The 24,943-nt window shown below is 44.0% G+C and overlaps 1 protein-coding gene across 10 annotated transcripts; it reads left to right on the forward strand.

Annotated features, from left to right (window-relative positions):
* Positions 1 to 208: 208 nt before the first annotated feature.
* Positions 209 to 21,687, forward strand: nfyc (nuclear transcription factor Y, gamma). Of its 10 annotated transcripts, none has more exons than XM_052070655.1 (12): positions 4,885 to 5,567; positions 6,858 to 6,956; positions 12,635 to 12,744; positions 12,832 to 12,900; positions 13,656 to 13,769; positions 15,394 to 15,489; positions 16,837 to 17,013; positions 18,249 to 18,317; positions 18,473 to 18,622; positions 19,515 to 19,619; positions 19,700 to 19,759; positions 20,499 to 21,687. In XM_052070655.1, the coding sequence occupies exons 3-12, from the start codon at positions 12,646 to 12,648 to the stop codon at positions 20,616 to 20,618; spliced, it is 1,059 nt and encodes a 352-aa protein (XP_051926615.1). In that variant the 5' UTR covers positions 4,885 to 5,567; positions 6,858 to 6,956; positions 12,635 to 12,645; the 3' UTR covers positions 20,619 to 21,687. The 10 variants fall into 10 exon arrangements, with proteins under 10 accessions (XP_051926608.1, XP_051926614.1, XP_051926616.1 ...); XM_052070650.1 differs by having other exon boundaries at positions 4,890 to 5,567; positions 12,829 to 12,900; XM_052070648.1 differs by lacking the exons at positions 4,885 to 5,567; positions 6,858 to 6,956 and adding an exon at positions 209 to 325 and having other exon boundaries at positions 12,829 to 12,900.
* Positions 21,688 to 24,943: the final 3,256 nt, after the last annotated feature.

The following is a 24,943-nucleotide window of genomic DNA, read 5'->3' on the forward strand; positions in this document are numbered from 1 at the left end:
GTATTGACTATAAACACTTCACATACGTCGTTTTCCTTTTCATGAGCCGTTATTAAACACAAAAACACTGATATTTCATTTTCAAGTTGTATTAACCATAAAGACTTTTCACATAAATTGTTTTCCTTTTCATGAGCCGTTCCTGTTGACACTTTTAATACTATTTATACTTTATTTAAATATTGGCGGCTTTCGGAATTACAGACGTCATCACATCGCGCGAAAAACAACTTCCGGTGCAAGCTGCAGCCATCTTGTTTCACTTCGGATAACTAAATAAAATAAATAATAGTGCCGAGCCGGTGGTCGCTTCGACATCAACAAAGTGAGTACCAAAACTCTCAAATTCTTTGTGTGACGTGTATGAAGGGAGCGTGCAGCCCCGTGACGGTTGCTCGCGGTGCGAGGGTGGCTGTAAGACTTTTCCCCAGTGTTCATGTGTTCGTTCTTGACCAATGGACGATTGTTTTGGGGGCGAGATGAACACCGGCGCCATTTCCCTCCCCGCGCTGCGTGAGGCGCTTATTGGGTGGCCCGCTCGGAAACCGACGCCAGACGTCCTCCATTTTGGCTCGCCTCGTCAGTAAGCGCACGACCCAGCGGGCTGTTGGTGACTGAGCCCGAATGGCGCCAGTTGCTTTACCAAGCAACATTGGCCCCCAAGAAAGCTTGATTGGTGGAATGTAGTCCGAGGTTTGATTGGTCTGAATGACACATCCAAACGTTGTCTTTATTGGTTCGGGCTCTTTCTTGCCCCGACCAGAGCGAAGCTTCAAGCTTCATTAACTGCCCACTTGATGATGGCGGCTGCGACGAAATACCATTAACGCTTAGCTCACAGCATTGGCGTTAGCTTCAGCATTACTGTTTGAGCTAACGTTTCCAAACCGAGTTGAAAACATTTCGCTAGCTTAAGTCTAGCCACACTTGGGTTAACTTAAGACACGCTTTCCATCTTTTGCATTCGTTGCGTTTTGTTATGGTAGCCACCAAGGTCTTTTTTTTACATTTGTTTTACGTCTACGTCGTTTGAAAAACGTCAGCGCTTTGACGTATGCTGGCGAACCAAGGGGACGGCAAGGTCATGAGGATGATGTTACTGGTGGCTTTACGTACAAGGTGCTTCTCATAAAACGACGTAAGATGCAACAAAATAGGGAATAACGTTTTCACAAACTGCAGTAAGAGAATGAATGATGAATGTTTCTAAGGGCGTTTCGTTTCAGAAATAGTGCACCGTTTCTCCAAGACGATCAAAAGCAACGCAATACCCCCACCGCCCCCAAAACAACAAAAAAAAACCCGGATAATTAATAATATCGGGACAATAATGCATTGGGAAATATGAAAGAAAAATACTAAAATATAACAAAAAATAATCCATATATGCAACAAAAATATATTCTCATATACATCAACAAGATATAAGATAAGAAATCCTTTATTATTCTAGCAACGGAGAAACTCCCAATTCACAGCAGCAACGTTAGGAAAGGAAGAAGTCGAAAAACAAAATATAGGAGCTGCTGGAAAGGCGGCCACTCTTGCGGCGCCATCTTGAAGTCAAAATAACAACACATAAAACACAGACGGTCGTGCAATCTGAATCACTTTTCCTGCATACATACATACATACGTACATACATACATACACTTTGTTATTTGAAGCAGTTATAGATGAGAGGAGAAGATCAAAGTGTCCTTTCACTAGTGGATCAGAGACGTCATGCTGAAAATGCACACGTCTGCTACAAGCATATATGATAATATGTATATATTATATATATAGTATATATATATATATATATATATTATATGAAATAATATGACCCCCCTTCCCTGACAAATTTTAGGCTAAAATACTATAAAACTGCAGTTCTTATTCTTGGTGAGGAATAAGAAATAGAAAATAAGAAAAAAGACATGATTCAGACAAAAACATTAGATATGACCAAATAGACAATACACAAATTGAAAATACATATCAATTGAAAAACAAAAATACCCACGATTAGAGTGTTAGCAGTTGTTAGGGCTAACTAAATATGTGATGAAAGTGAGCAGGTGAAAGTCAGCTTTGCCTCCATGGTGTGTATTTACCAAAGGTGCAATCTGCCTCCTGCATGTTTATCTCCAAACATGTCGCCGCTGCAGGTCATGGGAAGGTCTGCCGTCCGCCGTGACCTTGACAGGTGTCTTCTTTTTTTGGGGGGGGGGGGGGGGGCATGTTGTGCTGTACTAGTTGGTTACCCAAATAGAAAAAAGGAACATCACACTCATCTCGGTTTCTTTCATCCTGTTTTTCATCTTTCAGTTAGATTTTACTAAATACATCAATCGATACATCAATCACAGATGATGTATCGAAACTGTAGGAAAGGTTTGCAACAAAAGAAAACAGTATTGATAAGAAGCGAAAATATTAGACAGGCTATTTGAAAAGATACATATGCATATTAAATGAAAAATACACACAATTGACAAACAAAATAATATATGTAAACATTTTTAAAAACTATTAAAATAAAAATACTTGAATTTTATTTAAGTCTGAGACTGAATATTAGAAAAATATTAAATGAAGACTACACATATAAAACAAAAAAATACTTGTATAACATTTTGGATGGAAATTAAATCGTATGACAACATTAAAAAATAGCAGAAATTATCAGACATAATATTAGAAAAATGCACATGAATATTGCATGAGAAATACGTTGAATATGGTAAAATAATTAAAAACATCAGACAGGTAATGTACTGATGTCAGACAAAAAATTGAAAGCAATCCAAAATATTAGGACAGAAAACAAATACAAAAGTATCTCAAATACAAAATATTGAAAGTAAGCAAAATAAAATGAACACAAACATTGGATGAAAAATTTATGGAAGAAAAATAGGGTTGCATAATACACCATTTTAGACAGGAAAAGACTGTATTCTGATAAAATAGTATATATTCCCTAAACATTACCAGAGATCAAACAAAAAATGTAAATATGGAATGGAAATTGTAAGACTAAAATGTACAGACATTGTACCAAGAAAATTGAAAGTAATGTAAAATCATTGCAACAGAAAGAAAGGAAGTATCACGGCAACATTTTGGAAAATCATACAAAATATTCAACAGATAATAAACTCATACCAAAAAATAACACAAATATTAAGTGGAGACAATAGACAAAATGTCACAAAACAACAACAAAAAAAGACCAAAAACGATTTCTTTTGACCAAAATATTAGACAAAAATACTCATTAAATATCAAATATTAGAAGAAAAAAACCCAAATGATCATACGAAGTGTCATCCAACGGTATTCTGTAGGAAGAAAAATACATTTTACACAAATATTATCCATGTTGTACACAGTAGAAAAGTTGTGTGTTAGTGATCAGGGGTTTTTGGTTTGTTTTTTCATCCTTTCTGTGTCATTACGAGGATCTTTGCTGATTTAAGATCAGCAACATGGAACGTGCTCGTGAGCGCCGTTTTGCCTCACTGTCCTGAAGTGAAGGTCTCCGCGTTTGAGGTGTGTTCGCCGGCCAACAACGGGCACCATTGTATGCCCGCAAGTTGCTTTCAGGAGCCCTTAGGTTAATTTTTTTATTATTATGATTAACTTTTAATCTCGACACTTACGTCTCGTAATTTGTTTCGTCCATTAATGTCCCGAGGACTCTAAGTAGCCTTTGATTTTATTAGCCTCCCTTTCTTGCGGTGTGTTCCGACTTTATTATTATTATTATTATTTGGCGTCATCTTCATTCACGTCTCATTGGGATTTAATTGGATCCTTTATGTGGCTGTGGTGAGTTAGGACAATTGTCGAGTGGAAATAGAGAAGAAACATAACGTCATTATATTATGGGCCCCAAAATGTTCACGGTTATATCTGTAGTATCGCTAAATATGTTAGTCTCAGTCGTGTTTATCGTATGTCGAAAAACAATATACAAGCCTAAAGTATGATAATGCTCACACATTTTGTACTATCTTAGCATTTAAAATCCACCAGTTTAATGCAAACACTCACCAAAAAACAAAATTTAGCTGCGATATAAATTTTAAACCAACTTATAGTTGAACCCAAGTGGTAGCAACACATTCTGACAGACTGCAACAATCATCAAAATGGCCAATATTACTGGAGCCAACTGCTCAGTTGTGACCGTCTTCTTTGTGCATTTATGTCCGATTGTCCGATTTTGCACGCGAGTGACCCGCAAACCGGAAGGAATCTCACAATGAAATAAAATGCATGAAATTACAATGCGCAAAAAGTTTCTTTTTTTTAACATTTATTTTAATAAATAGCTTGAATGTTTTAGAGGTGCGCCAATTATTCAATTAATCGACAATTGTTCGATTATCAAATTAGTCAACAGTTGTTTTGACAATCGACTGAATTGAATTCATTTATAGCGATCTTTGTGTATAGTCAATATCAACCAGTTGTGCGGGGGTGGGGGTAGAGGGGGTTGAATGTCATTAGCTGCATCTTATAATGTCATGTGTACAAGGCCCCCCCCCCCCCCCCCAATTTTGCTGATTCTTAAAACGTTAATATCGCCCCAAATTTTTCGTATGAATAAAAGTTGTCCATTTATCTGGATGAGTGCCAATTGTACTTGCGTCGGCTAGCAAGGATGAATGAGAAAGCAAGGACAAAGTGTCGTGTGGGTGTGTGTGTGTGTGTGTATTGCGTGCGCCTGTACTTTAAATCATGCGCATGCAACATGCGGCGGCACCGCTCAGGCACTTGCGCCGGCCAATGAATTCTGAGCGCGACCACTTACGTCACTCCTTTGCTGGCCATTGGGCTGGCGTAAGAGGCGGGGCCACGGGGAGACGTCTAGTTTGACATTGTAAATAAGAACGCAGCCACATACGGAGGAGCGAGCGGAAGCCAAAGGGACGAAGGGGGGGTGGGAGGGGGTCACACTGTAGAGGACAATCCAAAAGAAGCAACCCGGCACGAACTCGCACCCCCTGCGCCACACCAGATCTTCCTCCCCACTTTTCTCTTTTCAACGCTTTTCTCTTCCTCTTTTTCTTCCCCCTGACCCCTAACGCTGCCGCTCAAGGTAACTTAGAGCAGGAAGTTGGCCGTCAGCGCAGAGGGGGCCGGGGACTGGAGTAGAGGGGTGGGAGTTTGACAGACAGGCTCGGTAAGCCAATGAGGCCGCAGTATCGCGCGCTCTCCTTGGTGGAGAGGCGGGGCCAGGGTGTCACGTAGCAGGCTAGATTGATTGCTGGGGTAGTGTTAAAGGCAAAGCGGTTTGAGTCGGGAGTCGGACTGTGACTGCTCTCTCGAACCCTGTTTAGTTTTTTTCCCTCCTCCATTCTTAAGCCCGGAGTCTTCAAAGGAAATTCGGAAGGGGAGCTCAGTAAAAGATTAAAACGAGAGAGTTTCTTTTTTCACCCCGTGGCGGAGCGACACTGCCTTTTTGGAAAGAAGTTCTTGCTGCAAGGAGACTCCAAACAGCTTCCTGCCCCCCCCCCCCCCTCGCCCCACCATCAACACGGAACGGACCATCCACCATGAAGGGCACGGGGTGAGTGCGACCACTGGAAACGACACAGTTCAGACTGAAAGGGGGACAAGTGGCATCTTTATTCATTTGAGCTGTTCTTTTTGACAGTCACCTCTTGTAGTCAAGAGGCTGCCCTGTCCTGTCCTGAGTTGTGTCCTTGAGTTGTAGCAGCAGCCTGCTCGTCTTCAGGCTCTCACTTGTTGTGTTTTTAGGAGTATTATTTAATATATATATATATATATGGATAGATAGATATACCTGAATATGTATACCGTATATGTATTACATCAATAGTCCATGGCCTTTCACCCAAAGTCAGCTGTGATGGACTCTAGCTCCCAGTGACCCTCAACAGCAGAACACTGATGGAAATACAAAACCAATTAATTAATTTGTTGATTAATCAAGTAATTAAAAAAATGCACAAATGGCAGGGAAGTTGTCTAAAATGCACATGCATTACAAAAATATTGTTGTCAAAAAAGGACTAGAAAACAGGAATGTTACAAATGTGTAAGTAGTATAAAAGTATTGGGGGGAAAATATCAAATGAGGCAAAAATATAAAGCCATTTAGAAATATTTGGAATATGTCAGGAAAATTGGATGGAAATATTGGAAAAAATAAGGATATGAAAAAAAGAGAAAAACTGGAAAAACAAATGTAGCATGGTGTTGGAGCAGAGAAACACAAATATAAAAATAACAAATACCGTAAATGCAGAAATATAAGGAGAAGAAAAAGCTAACATGGGGACATTTACAATAAAATGGTAGATGGAAATGCACACACTGTAAGACTAAAATGAAAGAAGTTGACAAAAGCTGCAAGTCGCCTGTGCTGTCCTACTGCCTTCCTTCATTGTCGTTCCATCAAGTGGTGTGGATCATGCAATTTTTGACAGTGGGATATTTCCCCATGTCATGCTGATTTCTCAGGACCCTCCAGTCGCCTGACGTCCTTGTTTACATGTTAGCTTGAGCCGCTGACGCTGCGGCGCCGGCATCCATCTTGAAGGGGACACGCAAAGGTTGGGGGTCCTGCAGGGTTGGAGGTGCAGCTGGTCTCTGTGACCTCTACCCCCCCCCCCCCCCAATGCTGCCAGCCTTCCAGATGGGCCGAGGGAGGGTGAGGAGCAAAGTGGAAAGTGTGTGTAGGGGGCAGAGCAGGCTAATGGTCTGATCTGATCTTTTGTGATGGAATCTTTTTGGAGGGCGCCGCTTTTCCTTACTTGCTCTCTGTCACTCTCGCTCTCTTTCTGTTCTCCCGCCCTTGTTGAAAGTTTCCACTGTTTTTTTTTTCTGACAACAGCGAGGAAGACTAAAAATAACCCCTCCTAAGTTGAATCCTCAAATCTCAGGGTTTTGGATGTGGAGATTTGCGGCAACCGCGGTGGACCGCAACGCTAAGGTCAGTGCTGGTGCCGCGTCCCTTTGCCCTTGGCAGGTAGCGTCAGCCCTCCTCCTTCCTCCTCCTCCTCCTCAGAGGTCTCACATGAGATGAAGGTCACAAGAATGTGAGGAAGTATGTGGAGGAAGTGAAAGCTCCAATTGAGCGAGACTCGATTGTGCTAGCTGCGTGCTAACAAATACCAGTCTGGGTTCACTCCGGTGCTGCAGTGCAAAACCTGCACCACCTCACCCATACCACCCCCGTCCCGTTGCTCTCCCTCCCTCCACCCTCCCTCGTCACGTTCTCCTCTGCCAAATGACCTTGACAAAGCAGTGACAAGCACTTCCTGGAGTTTTTCTCCAATGCAGGAGCAAGAGCAAAGTTTGAAAATAGATCATTTTGTGTCCTAAAATAACCCAGATCCCATGCAGGATGTCGTAGTTAATCTGTAAAAGGCCTCATGGGAACATGTTTTTCTTTCGTAGTAGATGATTGACCTCGCATGTTGGATCGGCTCCTCTATTTGTAAATGACTCTTTCAAGGTCAACATCATTTGCCAAAGATGGTAGCTTTTAGCCCAAAGCTAAGACGCCGACATAGCCCTCCCGATCTTCACTCATTTCACGAGTCGCCATCAGGAAGGTCGACTCGAGGTCGCGGCGCGGGAGGAAGGAAGCCGTCCCTCTTTCGTCAGACCTTGTTGTCACTGTAAAATGCGGCTATTTTCATTGCAGATCACACATTTGGCTCGCACGTCGGCAGTTTTCACACGAGTTATTCAGATCGAAAAATTAAACACTGGATGACATCGTCACGCCCCGATTGTTGTGCTGCAGGTCGGGCTGACAGTTATTACTTAGCTTATGACAACTTTAGTTGTCCTGGCTTCAAAAACATGGACCTTTGGTACACAAAGCCAGTTAGGTACAGCGTCTTGTACTTAAAAAAAAGAACAAAAACGTAACGTGTTCTATTCCATATAACTAAACTATTGATTTGCCATCGCGCAGAAGGCTGAAAATGTATTCAAAAATGTTATTTTTAACACGGGCACAAGACGGTTTTATTTGTCAACATATACCACATTTAAAAAAACACTACAATGTTTCCATCAGTAGTATGAGCTGTGTTTTTGATTAATTAAAAAAAGGGGGGGGCGGGGGCATCCTCCCTGCAACTTTTTAAAACGTTTTTATACATGTTAAATGTTTAATTCTTTTTTTCTTGCCTGCGCCATTTATACGAAACAGCGTTGCAAGAAAATATGTGCCAAAATCTTGGGAAAAGTTACTCAAGCAAAAAAAAAAAAAAGGCTCCCTTGTCCATAACCAATCATACCGTAGCTGTTAAACCGAAAACTTTTACAGCTTTTTGTTGTCTGCCATTGAAATTAGAAATGGGCGATGATTGATACTAGGTATGTGTATCGGGCCGATACAGCCAAAAAATGTATATGTTCCTTGTACTCTAATCATTTCACCGTTTCGAATTTTATGCCGTGCATGCAAAATTGGCAATGACATTTTTTTTTCTCCACGTATCACTCTTCAGTCCCAGAATTTTAGGAACAGTGCTGAAGTAAACGCGGAATTTTTCCACCTTGAGTGGTTTGTATCATAGCCGCGATCAAAGCAGGGGACAGACTTGTGTGTAAGGCTCATCATGTCGTCAGTGTCCTGTAGCTGTCACGCGCGCACTCGCATTCTGACAACCTTACCAGTCCTCTCTGCAAAAAAAAAAAAGAAAGAAAGAAAAGAAAAAAGAAGGCCATTCAAACGCTCATCAGCTCATTAGGAAGCCAATTAGCCGCAAAGCATTTCCCTTACCCCAAGAGCAACTTATTTTTACACCTGATTACACTCCTCTTTTTAAAGAGTACAGCAGGCGGCGTACGGCTAGCTGCCGTTATCTAGCGTTTGGCGAGGCGGGGAAAAAAAAACTACAGGCAGGAATGAGACGGCGGAAAGAGACGAGCGAGGTGCCACTCGAGAGCAACGTTAGCGCTGCTGCTGATTCAGCGCGGCGGCGTTGACTTTCCTCAACGAGTGGTGTCAGGTGAAAGTCGTAAAGGTTGAGGTAAACGTCAGCGGCCCGGAAATTTGACACCGCGGCTTCTGTCCACCCGAAAGGGCGATGATGGCAGTGCTGCAGGGAAGACGAAACCAAACGCAGTTTCCCTCCTTTTTTTTGCTTGTGCTGTTTGGGATGAACCGCACTGAGATGAAGCAATCTCGGAAAAGTTACTCAAAACATTTGAACACAGTTTGGGGTTGATTTTTTTTTTTTTCTTCTGCGATGCTTCTTCGATGCTTGAAGTCAATGACATCACTGAATCAACTCACTCATCACATTTGTCATCTTCTAAAAAAAAAAAAAGAAGTCGTTCAACCCTAGTTTATACTGAACAGCGACAAATGTGTGAAAAATCTGTAAAAAAACATGTTCGTTTCATACACATGAATCATTTTAATCGCCTTTCCCCCCCATATTAATGCTCTGTTTAACCCTGAGAACCCACGGGGTCATATTTGACCCCTATAAATTCTGCTACTCAAATGCTACACTTACTGTAAATCCCAAAGGGTCAAATTCGGGCCGAAGCCTAAATTACGATTAAAGCATTAAATATTTGAAAAAAAATATATATTTTGGTGTTCAGTGAACACATAGCAAGCATTTAATGTAAATGCTTCCAAAGAAGAAAACGGTTCTTGGGTTCTCCAGAGTGAAAAAAAAAAAAAGAGGCGAGAAATTTGACACCCGACTCTCACTTGTCTTCGTGTCGAAAGCAATCATCGCCTTCCCGACCGTTTTATGCCTCACATCTTCTATTTGTGGGACGTCACTGAAGTAAAGTCGATTTTAATGCCGTGTTTCCCAACCTATTTTGAGCCAAGGCACATACTCTTTGACTAGAACGCAATGATGAGCACCTTGTCGACACAAACTTCCCTGTCACTCGTTTGTACTCATTTATTTTCCTTATCAGTGACCCGCCTGTGTATTTAAATCAAAGTACACATCGACTCAGCAATCGGGTGCGATCAAGAAAGTGAAAGTCCTGAACCGCTTGCTTTTTATTTCCCCGCCGCGCCGTTGCCATTACGTTCAAGTCGAACTCCCGACGCTAATGCGTTCAATTGTTCAGGTTCGGGCGAGGGAGAGCGACTCGCCCCGCCTGGCAGGCGCGCTCAGGGACAAGGCCATCTTGTTCAGAGTCACCACGGGACCGGTTGCTGATTTAACCGCCTCCCCTGGGACAAACAAACACTTCTCTTGCCTTGTTGCTGTCGGAACCCCGGATGCCGGAAGACGTCGGCGAGGATCAGCGGGGTTCGCCGCCCCCTGTTTCAATCGAGCTCGAAGTGGAGCGGGCAAGCGCGTGCGGCGGCGGCGGGCTATTGTCAAGGTCAATCACTTGACTGTCATGGCAGCTACAAGCGACACCATTGATCGCCACAGCGGCCTCTCTGTCGCATTCATTTAGGTCTGCGGCGACGTTCACCCGCGCCCGTGACAGTCAAGAGAGGAAGTCGGCTGTCATCGGTCACCTTGGCCCGAAAACGTTTTGCTGCCGATCAAGGAATCGCTTTCAGTTTTCTACACTTATTCCGATGATGATGATTATTCAGTCATTTATCTTGTTTTAGAAAGTAACCATTTTTTGGGTCTGTTTGCATATAGTTGATGTAAAAAGTAGGGATGGGCGTTTTGATAGCAGTGTTAGACAAATCTCATCTCTGAAGACATTTTAGTGCCAAATTTGGGATAAATTTTTCACTTTTCAGTCTCTTTTTTTTTTTTTTTGCTTGTTTAAATCATATGTTTAGATTAGCCTGTCGTTGTATTTAACAAGATGATGCAAAAGCATCAAATTGTATTCTCCGGACATTCCCGAAGGCAGAAGAGCGAAGAATGAGCCCAAAACATTTTAGTGGCGATTAAAGAAATATTCCTGGAAAAAAAAATCGTACTTCTAATCACTGCTGTTAAGTTTGTTGCATTTTTAACAGAATCAGGAAATGTTGTCAATGAGTTTTGGTGCAGTTGACAAAATATCATTGGTATTTTGTTGTTGGCTTCTGATGCGGCAGTGACCCACCAGATTGACGCTGCGTCACATATATTTCTGCTCACCGTGACTATACAATCCTACAAGTTCATGGACATGATATCAGAGGTCTAATTGTTGTTCCTGCGCCTGTTTCTGCTCGTTTCGAGTATTACACTTGCTGCTAATTTAGACGAGTCTAATGTAGTAATACCACTCTTGGCCTTTTGGCAGAGTTCTGTTCTCCAGCAATTGTAGTCTACCTGGCATGTCTTCCTGTACATCGCTCACCGGGTGCGGCGTTGTGCCGACCGGTCTCGTGTGAACACCTGTGGCGCTATGGCACTAACTCGGGCAAACGGCCCTCACATCTCTTCAGCGCGAGACCACAATCCAGACACTCTGTAGCTGTGCTTGCCCAGACTTGCCGCCCCGTATTCGCCCCCCACAGCAGATTCCTGGCATGCCATAGTAACCTGCTGGATCCTCTTTTAGACCCCCCGCACCCCCCAAAGTCTATCCTTCGGCTTCCTCCTTAGCTAGCAGCTCTCTTCTACATGTTACTTGGTTTCTTTGTGACTGAACACAGTGGCACAGCTCCAAAACATGCCAGGGGAGGAGCTCCAGCTATGTGGAAGATGATGACGTCCCCGGCAGAACCAGAATAGAAGTCCAATCAGACCTTACTTTTCAAACGAAGACGATAATAATAGTGTGTGATGGAATATGACCCCGTTGTGTTCGACATACCTGCTTAAACGATGCCACGCATTGTGTTATAATAAGCCACTGAGCGCTTCGGTTCATTCTGGGCCGACACGGTTTTAGAATGTTTCCAGCGCGGGGGAGGCATGTTGGCGAGATGGCGGCGTCCTCTACTTTAATAGCGTGGCAACACACGAGTTCAGCCGAGAGGAAGGCCACGCCGTAAACGGCAATTGAGGACATTTGTCATCTTGACACGAGGTGCTCAATTACAAGGTGATGATAAGCCTCAGCCCCTTTTACACCGCCCGTCAATGCTGACTTATTCTTGGGGTCGTTGTTCGGGACTTGGGATTGGGTGTGGGGGTGGGGGGTGTCAACCTGCCAAGTTGTTGCGTCCGGGTGTTGCAACCAAGGCTGTGTCAAAGTAAATGCTGAGAAGACGGGGCAGGGATGCGAAGTTTTAACATCTGGCACCCAGTCTGGCTTGAAAAAAGATACCGTGTCTACTTATGTGGCTATGTTTGCCAATTTTCCAGAAATGTTCGGAAAAGGAACACCAATGTGGAACGGAGTCGCAAAGTTACCTGTCGATTTAACACCTTTGGTCTAAATTGAACTCCTGGAAGCTAACTGTATATATTGCAGTATCAATTTTCCTGTAACAATCATAATGGAAGTATTAGTGCTGCTAGCTAGCTAGCTGCTATCTGATCTGATTGAGCACAAGGTAGTGTAGCAGCGAGTAGTCACACCGTAGTTCCCGAGCAGTGCGGAAATCGGGGTGGTTGGATGACTGGAAGTTGATGTGCAGCAATATCTGTTATCAGACATTTTGTACACGGTACTTGCCCAACTGCTCCGGTTGCTAAAAGGTGCGAACAAGCTTGCTACGAATGGAAACTGAACTGCACTTGCAAATGTTATCTCTCCATGCAGCTTTGCAGATCATGTCCGCGGATTCGTTTGGCGCCGGCAGCAGCGATGCCCAGCAGACTCTTCAGTCCTTCTGGCCTCGCGTCATGGAGGAGATCCGGAACCTGACTGTGGTGTGTTCGCAGTAACTCACAAGTTTTTGACGCTCGCTACGTGGTTGCTTTTTTCACTCGCTAAACCCGTTTTTTTGGTTCCAGAAGGACTTCCGCGTGCAGGAGTTGCCTCTGGCTCGAATCAAGAAAATCATGAAGCTGGATGAGGATGTGAAGGTAAAAGAGCAGAAGCGACACTAGAGTTCTTCCCCAGCGAGGGGAACATGCCAAGTGGCTGGCGATTTATTTCGCTCGTTACCGCCAGATTATCGGCTCGGACCGCTAGCGGGTCGCAACCCGTCTCGTGTCAAGAGCACCGTCCTCTCCTGTTAAGAGGCGGCTTAAATGCAGTAAAGAGATCAAGAGATCATTGGCGTGTACGTGAGGACAACGAGACCCTTCTGGGAGCCACAATACAGCGGCTCGAACTGTCTTTATCGCCTTTAGCTGCTCACATTAGCAGCAGAGCTACCCAGCGACACAAACACAAACTGGCACAAAACAGACTCGAACATGTGCAAGCCGAGTGGCGAATTGCAGACTATTTACTTGCCTGGTAAGGGCTGTTGTTTTGGCTAGCAACGGGGCAGTTAACTCTTCACGGCCCTTTTGTGAATGATGGCATCGAGGAAGTCGAGTCTATTCATCAATCGTTAAAACTCATTCACTCCCAAAGACGTTTCTAAACGTCTTTTCGGACTTGGTCTAGAATTGGCTGGTACTGAATGAGTTAACTCACTCAACTGGCCAATTGAACTCTGTTGCTAACCAAAACAGCAGCACCCACCCGGCACAAAAACAGATCAGTACCAGCACGTTCAACACACAGAGTTCTTGTTTTTGTGTCGGGTGGGTGCTGCTGTTTTGGTTAGCAACAGCGTTAAATTGGCCAGTTAACTCACTATTGTCCCTCCCCCAAACTAACTGTGCAGATGATCAGTGCCGAGGCACCGGTGCTGTTTGCCAAGGCGGCGCAGATCTTCATCACGGAGCTCACCCTCAGAGCATGGATCCACACGGAGGACAACAAGCGACGCACCCTACAGGTCAGTTGTAGTAGTCCAGAATGTAATTCTTTCTCCCATTCCATCATGTACCACGTTCAGCTTTCCTTTGCATAAAAGAAGCCTCCATTGCCTTTGATGTGGTTCACTGTGGGCCTGTGACAGTGCACTGGGTGCGTACAAGCAAAAGGGGCCCTCATTCCAGCCCCCCCCCCCCCCCCCCCCCACCCCCCGAGGAATGACCCTGCCTTCACTTCTCTCTCCCTCCACTGACTCTGAAAGCCAATCGGGAGCCACTGACCCACTTTTTGAACGCCCCACGCTGCCATTTGGGCACAAAGTTGAAGAAGCCGGACTCTGGGAACGGCACAAAAGGGGGGGGAGACAGAGGTGGTGGTGGTAGTAGTGCTAAAGGGCAACAAGCGGTGGATGGGAACAGTTGGGAAGTTTGGTTCAGAGCTCATCTCACCGGGATGTTAAGAAGGGAAAATTGTGAAGCAGAACATGAAAGCCCCTAAGTCCTCTTTATCCATTCACATACCTCGCGGAGATTAGCGAGTCTGTGTGTGCGCGCGCGTGTGTTTTTGAATGTGTGATGTGATGCAGGTATGCCGTTATCACGTTCATCAGCAAAGGGCTGGAAAGTCTAAAACTCAAGACCTACTTTGGAAGTCCTGCCTTTTTTTCTTTCCCCGACGTTCTTCTCCGTTGTTTTGAAGGGAAACTCAATAAAAGCAAGGTCAAATGATGTAAAGGTCACTTTTAGTGATAAGTCCATTTAAGTCATGGCTACCACAGCACACCTTGGGCGGTGAAGGAAATGCAAAGCCGTAATAGTCTGCACAACCAGCACGAGATGGCGCTGTGGCTCAAAACTGCTGGTCTGATTGTCTTTTCGACTCCAGACATTAAACGCTTTCCTTTAAAATTGCCCCAGAATTTCCCGTACACACAGCGCAGTGTCCGGGTTCACCACGGCAACACTTCAATGGAACATGTGTAGATGTGTGACCCGGTGTGGCTAGATATTAATCAAGTGACTATAAATAGCTCCCCTAGTGCTGGGAGGGTCACAATGGGTGTGGGGTGGGGCGGAGGGGGGGGGGGGGGTGCTGACAGCCAATATCCTGTGGAAAATTCCACAGAGGCAGCAGCAGCGACTCTCAGCTGTGGAAATAGGAAGAGATGTTTGGGAACCGAGGAGAGTTTGAATCAAGTTGGGCCGAATCATCAGAAAGTACTTTCTTTCTCAGGACAGTTAGATTTCTTCACTCTGATTTATGGCTTTGTCGACTTGCACTTCCACTAACATCTCGTGTCGGACAGCTAAGTAGATCGAGATCGAGATTTTTTTTTTGTCATTGCTATTTTTAACCACGTTTCCAACACGATAGCGATTGTTTTCCAAAGTTATTAATGAAGGAAAATTAACAGAATAAGATGAAAATTGAAAAAGCATTTTTTGTTCATAAAAACGAAAACCCGTACCGAAGAAGGAAGTCATTTGGGGATTGGGAAACACGATATTTATTGCTACTTGTTTTTTGTTTGTTTTTTTAAATGGAAAATGAACTATTATAAACCTGCCATCTATGAAAACAAATTTTAAAAGTAGTTTTTAGTTTTGAGAACAATGAAAAACTCACATTTTTTTCCACGTTCACAGCGCAACGACATCGCCATGGCGATTACCAAGTTCGACCAGTTTGACTTCCTCATTGACATTGTCCCCCGAGATGACCTGAAGCCCCCGAAGCGACAGGTAGTAGTGCGTTATCTTTATTTATTTTATTTCGTCTAGGCTTGTCATCCGCCGTTCCCTCTCATTGGCAACATGGAGGTGCTGTAAACATCCTTGACTGGAAGCTATCGGTCGGAGCAGCAAGGGCTTTCAGTCGGATGTTTGCAGCGTCTTATTGCTCCTGGCGTCCCGCGACGGCTCCCGTGGCAACCTTTCTTTTGGGGGGTGGGGCTTTTCCAAACGCCTGACGAGAAGACGGACGTGCTAGCTCTTTGCATCTCTGGGCGTGTAAACATCCTACACTCTCAGCTGTGCTGTCATAGGAGCTGGGAGAGGGGTGTTTACGCTCCTTGTGACGGCCAGGACACGGGGGTCAGCATCCACTCGGTGCGTTTTTGCTTCTGGGTGCCTCACTGGCTGGATTTACACCCAACACACTCCCTGGAAGCGTATTTCAAGTTGTTGTCTTTCAATTGTGTAAGGTGGCAGTTTGACTGAGTAACTGGCGAGGGGAGCTCTCACATTAATGAAAGGATGCAGTTAGTTGTAGGACACTTTGCTTCAAGCTATAAAAACAAGTTTACAGTTAACTTTGTCCTGCATTCATGCTCTTCATTTCGTGAGCTGTCATGCACGTGTCTCACAGTAGACCTATTTCTTTGTTTTTGGAACCACTTCTCAGCTATGTGGAGAGAAACTTACCTTGTGCTCTTGCTGTAATGCTCGAATAGTCCATATCTACGGTATTTTCCGGACCATAGGTCGCAGTGTTTTTTCCATAGTTTGTCCAGGGTTGCGATTTATACTCTGCGGAGACTTATGAGTGAAATTATTAAGACATTATTATATCACTTCACGTGTTGATTTCACATTAACCACAAGAGGGCGCTCTATAGCCCTTTGTTGATAAATCGACGACGAGTCTGATGTAAGCGACCCAGAAGAGGAAACACCACATCTTCTACCTCCGGAGTTGGAAGAGTTGTTGAAATTGCCTTTCAAGATGACATGTCTGTTCTTGGTGTTGGAATTTATCAAATCAATTTCCCCCAAAAATGCAACTTATATTCCATTGCGACTTTTTTTTCTTCTTTATTATGCATTTTATGGCTGGTTAGATTTATAATCCGGAAAATACGGTAATAAGAACAGCAGTGGTATATTGTACTTACATTTCCTACAACATACTCACATATTTTCTGCTAATTATTTATTAGTAAGAGAAGTGCGCCCACCTGGTTTGGAGCAGCATGATGCCCTTGTAACGGCTTTCCAGTCCAAACCTTTCCCCACTGCAGTCACACACTGGACAGAGACGTAATGTGCTGACCAGCGTCCTTCTCTCCGCCGCCGTCTCCACGCGTGTAGGAGGAGATGCGTCAGACGGTGGCCCCGGCAGAGCCGGTGCAGTACTTCTTCACCCTGGCGCAGCAGCCCGGCGCCGTGCAGGTGCCGGGCGCGCAACAGGGCCAGCAGGCCGGCGCGCAGACGGCCGCCACCATCCAACCCGGGCAGATCATCATCGCGCAGCCGCAGCAAGGACAGGTACCGATAACTGACAAAACAAAAGAGGACAGAAACCCCCGAGCTCCGGCCGGTCCCGGGCATCCTCATTGTGGTTTGAGAGCAGGCAGAAGTACCTGACTTTGTTGACATGAGGTAGCGCTACACCCAGAGCACACTGCAGGCACTATTGCTGAAAAGGAAGCGGTTGAGCTGAACAAACACTGGATGAATTGTGCCAAAAGATAGGCCTGGCAATCGGTCGCGACCGTACTGTGCAGCGTTTTGTCTTCTTAGCCTTTCGAACTCATTTCAAAATAGGTTTCGGTTTCAGACAACGGTTAGGTTTCAAAGTAGGTTTTCCAAGCCATGCTTAGGGTTTTAAATTGGAGTGTCTAAGTAGGGCTGGGCTGCAAGTTTCTATTAATAATCTGTCAATTATTTTTATGAACTAAAGTTTAAAATCAGGGTAAGGCTGATAAATTAGGGTTAAGGTACCAAACTGGGATTTCAAGCCAAGATTTTACGAGACTGTTTGGAGGTGATATCAGGGTAAGGGTTGTCAAAGTGAGGTTTGAAGACGGGGTTAAGCTTTTAAGTTCGGGATCAAAATGGAGTTTCAAAGTAGGGTTTCCAGTCAAGATTACAGTTTTGAGTTGGGATTTCGAAGTAGGGCTTGCGGTTTGAAGCCAGCGTAAGGTTTTTCAAGAAGGGTTGCAGGTTTTACATAAGGGTAGTTTTTCAAAATAATGGTTTCAGTCCAGAGTTAGTGTTTTGGGCAAGAGTTAGGCTTCAGGTTTCAGGTTGGTGTTCTAAATTAGGATTTAAATTCATATTATTGTTAGGCTTGTTCTTAGCATGAGCATTTTTTTGTTGTACTTTGAAAAATGCAGGCCTCCGTTATGTTGTGCCCATGTGTGTGTGACAACGCAGACGGCCTCCTCAGTGTTATTGGAGAGCCGAGCTTAGCACTTGTCTGTCCTCCTGAGAAACCATGAGAAGGAGGAGGAGGACGTAGTATGCATCGTCAAGAAACATTTCATCCTAGTCCTTGTGTGTGTCTTCCTCTGTGCGAAGCTTTCCCCGCCATTCCTGCTATTTTTCATGCTGAGGCTTTGATCATTTTGATTTTGAGTTTTGCTTTTGCTTCACATTGTGCCACCCAAAACATGTTGCCGCCCTTCTCACTTTGCCTTTCTCTCCCGTTTTCTCATCGTCCCCTTTTCGTTCCTTTGGCTTTGCTTTTTTTGTTCGTCCTCCTCCTCATGGGCCGTCAGATGCTTCAGGGGGCCACCATGCAGCAGTTACAGCAAGTGCAGGTGCAATCACAGAACACGCCCATCACGGTAAACACAACATGCACTTATTTATCTGCTCCATCTGGCCTGCATCCGTGCGCCCTCTCCTGGTTCAGCCTAAAAAAAAGTCGCCTCCTATGTCCCCTTCCTGTTCCCCCGCCCCGCACACCTTAATCGACCTTTTTGTGTCTGTCTCTCCCCAGAGCGCTCCCGTGGCCATGCAGGTGGGTGACCAGCAGGTGCAAATTGTGCAGGCGGCGGGGGGTCAGGCACCGACGGCCCAGGCCCAGGGCCAGACCATGCAGGTCATGCAGCAAATCATCACCAACACGGGCGAGATCCAGCAGATTCCGGTGAGGAAATACCTCGGGCGTCCGTAGAAGCTCTCATTCGGACCATGTTTTGGGAACCAGTGTTAAGTTGAAATGGAATGGGAAAAAGTCTTGAACGTAACTTACCTTCAGCCTTAGGAATCGGATAAACATGAAAAAAAGGGGGATTTACTCCTTGTGTATTTGAAACAACCACATTGCTTTATATGAAGAAAGTCTGCTTAGCGTCATACTAACAAACAATGCAAAAACACAGGAGACCAGTTAAGCAATAGCGTTGCTAATGCAGTGTTGTAACCTTGTCAAAAATATTAGGACACAAACGGAGGGTGGTACAGACAGATAATAGAACACTAGTCTTGCCATATCTTCTTTATCCTCTGCGAAGAACGACCACTAGTATTGCAGCTTCCTGAAATTTTGTGGCCAGGTCAGAACGGAATGTGTGGCATTACCATTCATTTAATTTCGATGAGGAAGGATGCCTCTTGAGATACAAATGTTTTGAATTCTGATTGTGGTCAAGGAACGAATTCAACTCTTATTTCAAGGCACCACTGCGCTTTTCTAATACAAATACTCATAGGTGTATTTTTCAGCGAATAGTTTAAGTTGTTCGTATGAGGCTTACCAATATTATGAGCCTAAAAGATAGGCTAGCACAAATTGATGCAACGTCACACATGAGCGGCACGCAGATGTGGGCAAGAACATTTTGATTGCTTTGGCCTAAGCATAAAAACATAAAATAGGTGAGTTTTTCAGCAAATAACAGAGGACAGGTTCCGAAATTTAAAATTCTGCCATTTTGCAAATGCCAAATCGCGATGAAGCAGGTTTCCTATTTTATCATGATCACCACCACACTGTGCTTATTGACGCTTTGTCTCCCCCCTGTGGTGACCGAGTTCAGGTGCAGCTCAATACAGGCCAACTGCAGTACATCCGCCTGGCCCAGCCCGTCTCTGGCGCACAGGTGGTCCAAGGACAGATTCAGACCCTCGCCAACACGCAGCAGGTAGATGCTGTTTTGTGTCTTTCTGATCCGACGCTGAATGTTGACTGGCTGCTCACCCCGCGATGTCCTTGTGCTTCCAGATCACACAGACCGAAGTGCAACCGGGACAGCAGCAGTTCAACCAGTTCACCGACGGACAGGTAATGACTCACTAAGTCATCTTTTGGCTCAAGGGAAGGGTTCAGGTTTCAAATTTTGGGTCCAAGACAGGGTTAGGGTTTGAAGTTTGGAGTGCAAACAAGGGTGGAGTTTCCAAATTCTGATGTAAAGCCCCAGGGTTAGTGTTTTAATTGATGGTTTTGGGCCTTCAAGTTAGGGTTTCAAATTCAGCTTTCAGTTTGTGGTGAGTGTTTGAAATTAGTTTGGAGTCAGGGTATTGGTTTCAAGTTACGGTTTTCGAGCCTAGGTTGGGGTTTTAGGTTAGAGTTCTGAGTTCACTGCTAGGGTTTCATGACTGCGTCTTAAATCTGTGTTCGGGTTGTAAATTATAATTTCACGTCTGGTTTTGAGTTTCAAAATTAGGTCAGGGTTTCAACCTAAGAATTCAATTGAGGGTTTCAAGCCTGGGTTAGGGGTTCAAATTCAGGTTTTCAGTTTGCGCTTTCAAATTATGTTTTCAAGTCCCAGTTAAGGTTTCAAGTTGGGTATTGTCGTCAGCATTAGGGTATTAAATTAGGTTTTTGAATCAGCGTTAGTGCTAGAATTTCAACCCAAAGTTAGTGTCTTGAATTACAGTTATAAGGCCAGGTTTAATAATTTAACTTTGGTTAGGGTTTCAAGTGAGACTTGGGAGCAAAGGTTAGGCTTTCCATTTCGTGTTTGAAGCCAGAATTTTCTGCTTCTAAGTTTCGCCTTCCTCTGTGTGTCCTGGCCATGCAGCAGTTGTATCAGATCCAGCAGGTGACGGTGCCGGCCGGTCAGGATTTGAGCCAGCCCATGTTCATTCAGTCCACCAGTCAAACGGGAGAAACGCAGGTCACGCAGGTCACCAGCGACTGAGCTCCCGACTGACCACCTCGTCCAAAACCAGGCCCTGCCTCAGCCTCTTTTTTTTTTTTTTTTTTTTTTGTGTACAGTAGCGCCTTGTCTTTGTCACACGCTTTCGGCTGTGCTCCCGTCTGCCATTTTACGGGATTAGCCATATATCTCACACGCACACACCAGGGCTGTGCAAAATTCTGAATTTCAGTGTGACTTAAAAAAAACAAAAATAAAAAAAAAATGCTACCCATCCATCCATCTTCTACCGCTTATCCGGGGCCGGGTCGCAGTGGCAGCAGCGTTAGCAGGGAAGCTCAGACTTCCCTCAAGCTACTTCTTCCAGCTCTCCCCGGGGGATCCCCAGGCGTTCCATTTCGGCCGCTTGTATCCGGGATCTCGTTCTTTCGGTCACAACCCATAGCTCGTGACCATAGATGAGGGTTGGAACGCAGATCGACCGGATAAATTGAGAGCTGAGCCCTCTGGCTCAGCTCTTTCTTTACCACGACAGACCGATACAACGTGCTACCACTTTATTATAATAAAGTCTACATGAGTCCTTAGAATAATATTTGTACAACATTCATGTCATAAATAGTCTTACACACTGATTTTGCATCAGGAATTTCTTTCAGTTGAATGGAATCTGAATTCTACTTCCCGCTATTTGAATTTCAGTTGCAATTCTGCGGCCAGTTTGCCACCTCAATTCCAATTCAAGCTCAAATTTAAGGACTGAATTGGAATTTAGGGGTCGGTTTTAATTCAATTCTGAATTTTGCACAGCCTTCGGACACGCATGCACGGAGGAGGAGCATCAGCAGTTACAATTAACACCCTTATTTTTTCTTGGGTGTCTTTTTTTAGTGCTGCCTCTTTGCCTTTAACAGCGTTTCATCCTTTTTTTTTTTTTTTGTACAGTAATTGTCAGCGATTGTCCTCATTTGTTTTTGTGCATGTGGTCCAAACTGCAGCATGCGTGACATGCGGTAAGATAGGTACAATTTTATTTTTGGGATGTTTTGTAAGCAAATTTTGTTGGTGACCAAAAAAAAAATGTAAAGAAAAACCCTTAAACATTTTTTAAGACTCGTGTTTGGATTGTGTTCCTTTGACCTACTAACAAACTGTGAATGCTCTTTGTTGCTGTTTTTAGGCAAGGATGATGTACTTGTGTGCTTGGTGAGTGACTAGGGAGGCAATGAAAAGAGTCCTGTCATGGTCTTCGACTGTAGGAACAGGTACATGACTGAATTTTGGTCCGAGTTCATTCAGATATTCAATAAAAAAAATTGACAAAATAATTCATCCCTCAAGTTAGCAACTTCTCCCAGAGAGTGAATGACGCAGGTCACGCGACACCGAAGGTTAAAAATTTACCTGCTTTATTTTATTTTTAAAATACTTTTTGTGAAAATGAGACTGATAGGATGATTCGGGTGCAGTGTACAAAAAAAAAATGTTACTAACATGCACAAAGACACACACATGGTTGTTTGGGTTTTTTTCTCTCCTCTACACCCCTCGCGATCGACTTGGGACCAGTCCGCGATCTACCGGCCAATCACGATTGGCATAATGGGCACCACTGCTTTAAACACTCCAGACTCCTCCAGCACACAGTTCAGTACTTACAATGTGAGTCATGTGTTCTTTAAGGTGACCACTTGGAGGCAGCCTTTATCCAATACACTGCGAGTGTCCTAAGTCCTTGCCACTATTTTTTCCAATAAGTACAAGAGGGTAGTTCTTAGTCGTTTGGGGCCCCAAGGCAAACCAAGTTATTCCCTCCACTCCCATACAATGCAAAGATGTTGATTCTTTAGGTTTATCATGAACTAAAAAGTCTATATTTAAAAGAAATCAGATTTGAGCATTATAAAGGTCTTAAAATCCTTCTTGAGGATTATTATCAAACAAGTGAATCATCTCAATCATTTTATTGTCATTCCTCAGAACGGGACTCAACATTTTATTCTTGTTTGCCAGCACTACAGTGAAACTCCTCTACAACGAAACCTACATGGGCAAAAATACCCACTGTGAAAAAAAATTAATGCATGAAAGCCATTCCCACTTTTCTGCTCCCCCTACAAAGAAAAGTCCCCCTGTTCCATTATACGAAATCTTTATCTCTGGTCTTGCCTCGCTACGAGATTCACTACAATGAAAACAAGCCTTCCGCAAAAGTCTAATCCAACTTCAACATACCACAGTGACCTCTACTGCTTTGTTCGGAAACAGCATCAGCAACCGCCACACTGGTTTACACATGCTTGGTAGAAAAGGGAAGTATTTGTTTCAGACGCAGCACGAACGCTGCATTGCTAAAACGGCGACAAAACCTTTGCATACCAAGGAATTAAGAAAAGCTTTAACACTTGAAGACAGGATAACGGTAATAAAAATGAAAGATGGAGGAAGCAAAATAAAAGACATTATGCAAGAAATTGAGTCAAGTAAAAGTAAATGCTGATTGTAAATTTCGCAATTTCTTTCCCTTTTTTTTTCTACGCTGGCTATATGAAGTGTCAAATAAGTGTATGCTCATACTTATGCACTATTGGAATAAAAATAAAAAGTACATACACGTTTTTTTGTGTGTGTTCGAGTTTACGTCCAAATTTGCTACAGTGAAAAGTCCCCTGTTGTGAAAAAATTATTGCTGCAAACATGATTTTGTTGTAGAGGAGTTTCACTAATACATCTTGGTGATGAAAGGCATCACTCTCCACTTCGTCCTGACTGCAGCCGCCTGTTTGACTTGACAATGTTAGCAGTGCTCCTTCTCCTGGAAAGGGCGTCTTTTGCTTGCTGTTGGCGTTCACGTGCAGCCGTGAAAAAGGCTGACAGCTTTGGTAAGTTTAAATGTTTTGCAGGTCTGAGACCAATGAATTAAGTACTGTATATTAAATTGTTTTTACGAGATATTTCAGGGCCCTTGAAAATCTCAGCGTTCCCGGGCAATTGCCGGTATTTGCCTAATGTCAAAGCCGACCTTTTTGCCGAAATCTCCGTGTTTTCATCTTACTCCTGACGCAACAACAGTAAGCGCGGGTTATCTGGTAGCCCCTTTCAAATTCTCTTCCAGACGGTTCATTACGTCGCAGCTGATACGTGGCACAAACATAGCTATCTCGTTCCCACCTTGTGACCTCGCAGAGCACAACGGTAGTCGGCGCAGGCGGCTAATGGAGGGGTGGGGGGGGGGGCCTAATGGGCCAACAATAACATTGATGAGCGCGGCGAAAATGTCGGGCGGCTTAAGTCAAGCATGAAGGGGGATTGCCTGCCGCTGTTTGTCTTGGCCGGCTCCAGCGCTCACATCAAGGCTGCAGCCCGCCTGATTCCGGACCGTGTGACCGGTTGGCAGCTAACCCTCCCCAAGAATGGACTTACCCTACAATAATGATGGTTAACCCCCTCTACTCCCCAAGATCTTGTTTTTGACGTGTGGGCTACTTGCAACATGTTCATGGGACCGGAGCATTTTACCTCAAACTTTACGTTGAGAATTCAAAACTACTAGACTACCCCTTTTTGAAAAGAAGCAATTAATTCGGAATGAATGAGAAATCTACGGAGCATGTACATGTGTGTCTCAAAATTCTTCCGTCACAAAGGCAATGAAATACATTATTGAAATGTGAAATAATTCCGTTGAAATATACTGTATTTGACAATTACATGATTTGATTCTCTAATTTATTTGTGATAGTTTGACATCCAAAATGGCTCGGCAATTCCATTGGAAACCAATTTGTCAAGATTTTGAAGAGGGGTGCGTGGTAATGGCCTAAATTTCAGCTGTAATTCATAAAATAATGGCAGCCTTCCGGCATCTTTTTGGGCATGGCTTCTCTAGACTTTTTTGGTGGCTCTACCACAGTAGTCATAACAACCAAATTTCACTTTGTCAGGATCTCAAATAATTCTTTAATTGATCCCTGGAAATGAAATTATGGCATCATTCAAATCAAAATTTGGGACTTCCTGTGTTTTGGGGGGTATGGCTTCTTCAGACCTTTTTTTTGTGGGTTTAGTCTTGATCGGCACATGGATCAAATTTCACGTTAGAGAAGTAAAACAAGCATCGAAGAGCTGACTTTTTAAATAATTGAATTCATCCATCTTCTGTTGGACTATGGAAAAGCTGCGACATAGTTCATATCCACAAAAGTAAACATTTCATTTTCCACCATCATGCTTCCCCTCTCATCCAAAACCGTTCTGTTCCATATCACCGAAAATCATCCTTGACGCCACCACACGTAAGAATGACTATTGTCGCGTCGCCTAGCCTCGCCTTTTGCTACATTTCCCCCCACTCAACCCAATTAGGC

Source organism: Hippocampus zosterae, chromosome 7, assembly GCF_025434085.1.
Source record: "Hippocampus zosterae strain Florida chromosome 7, ASM2543408v3, whole genome shotgun sequence".
Lineage (NCBI taxonomy): Eukaryota > Metazoa > Chordata > Actinopteri > Syngnathiformes > Syngnathidae > Hippocampus > Hippocampus zosterae.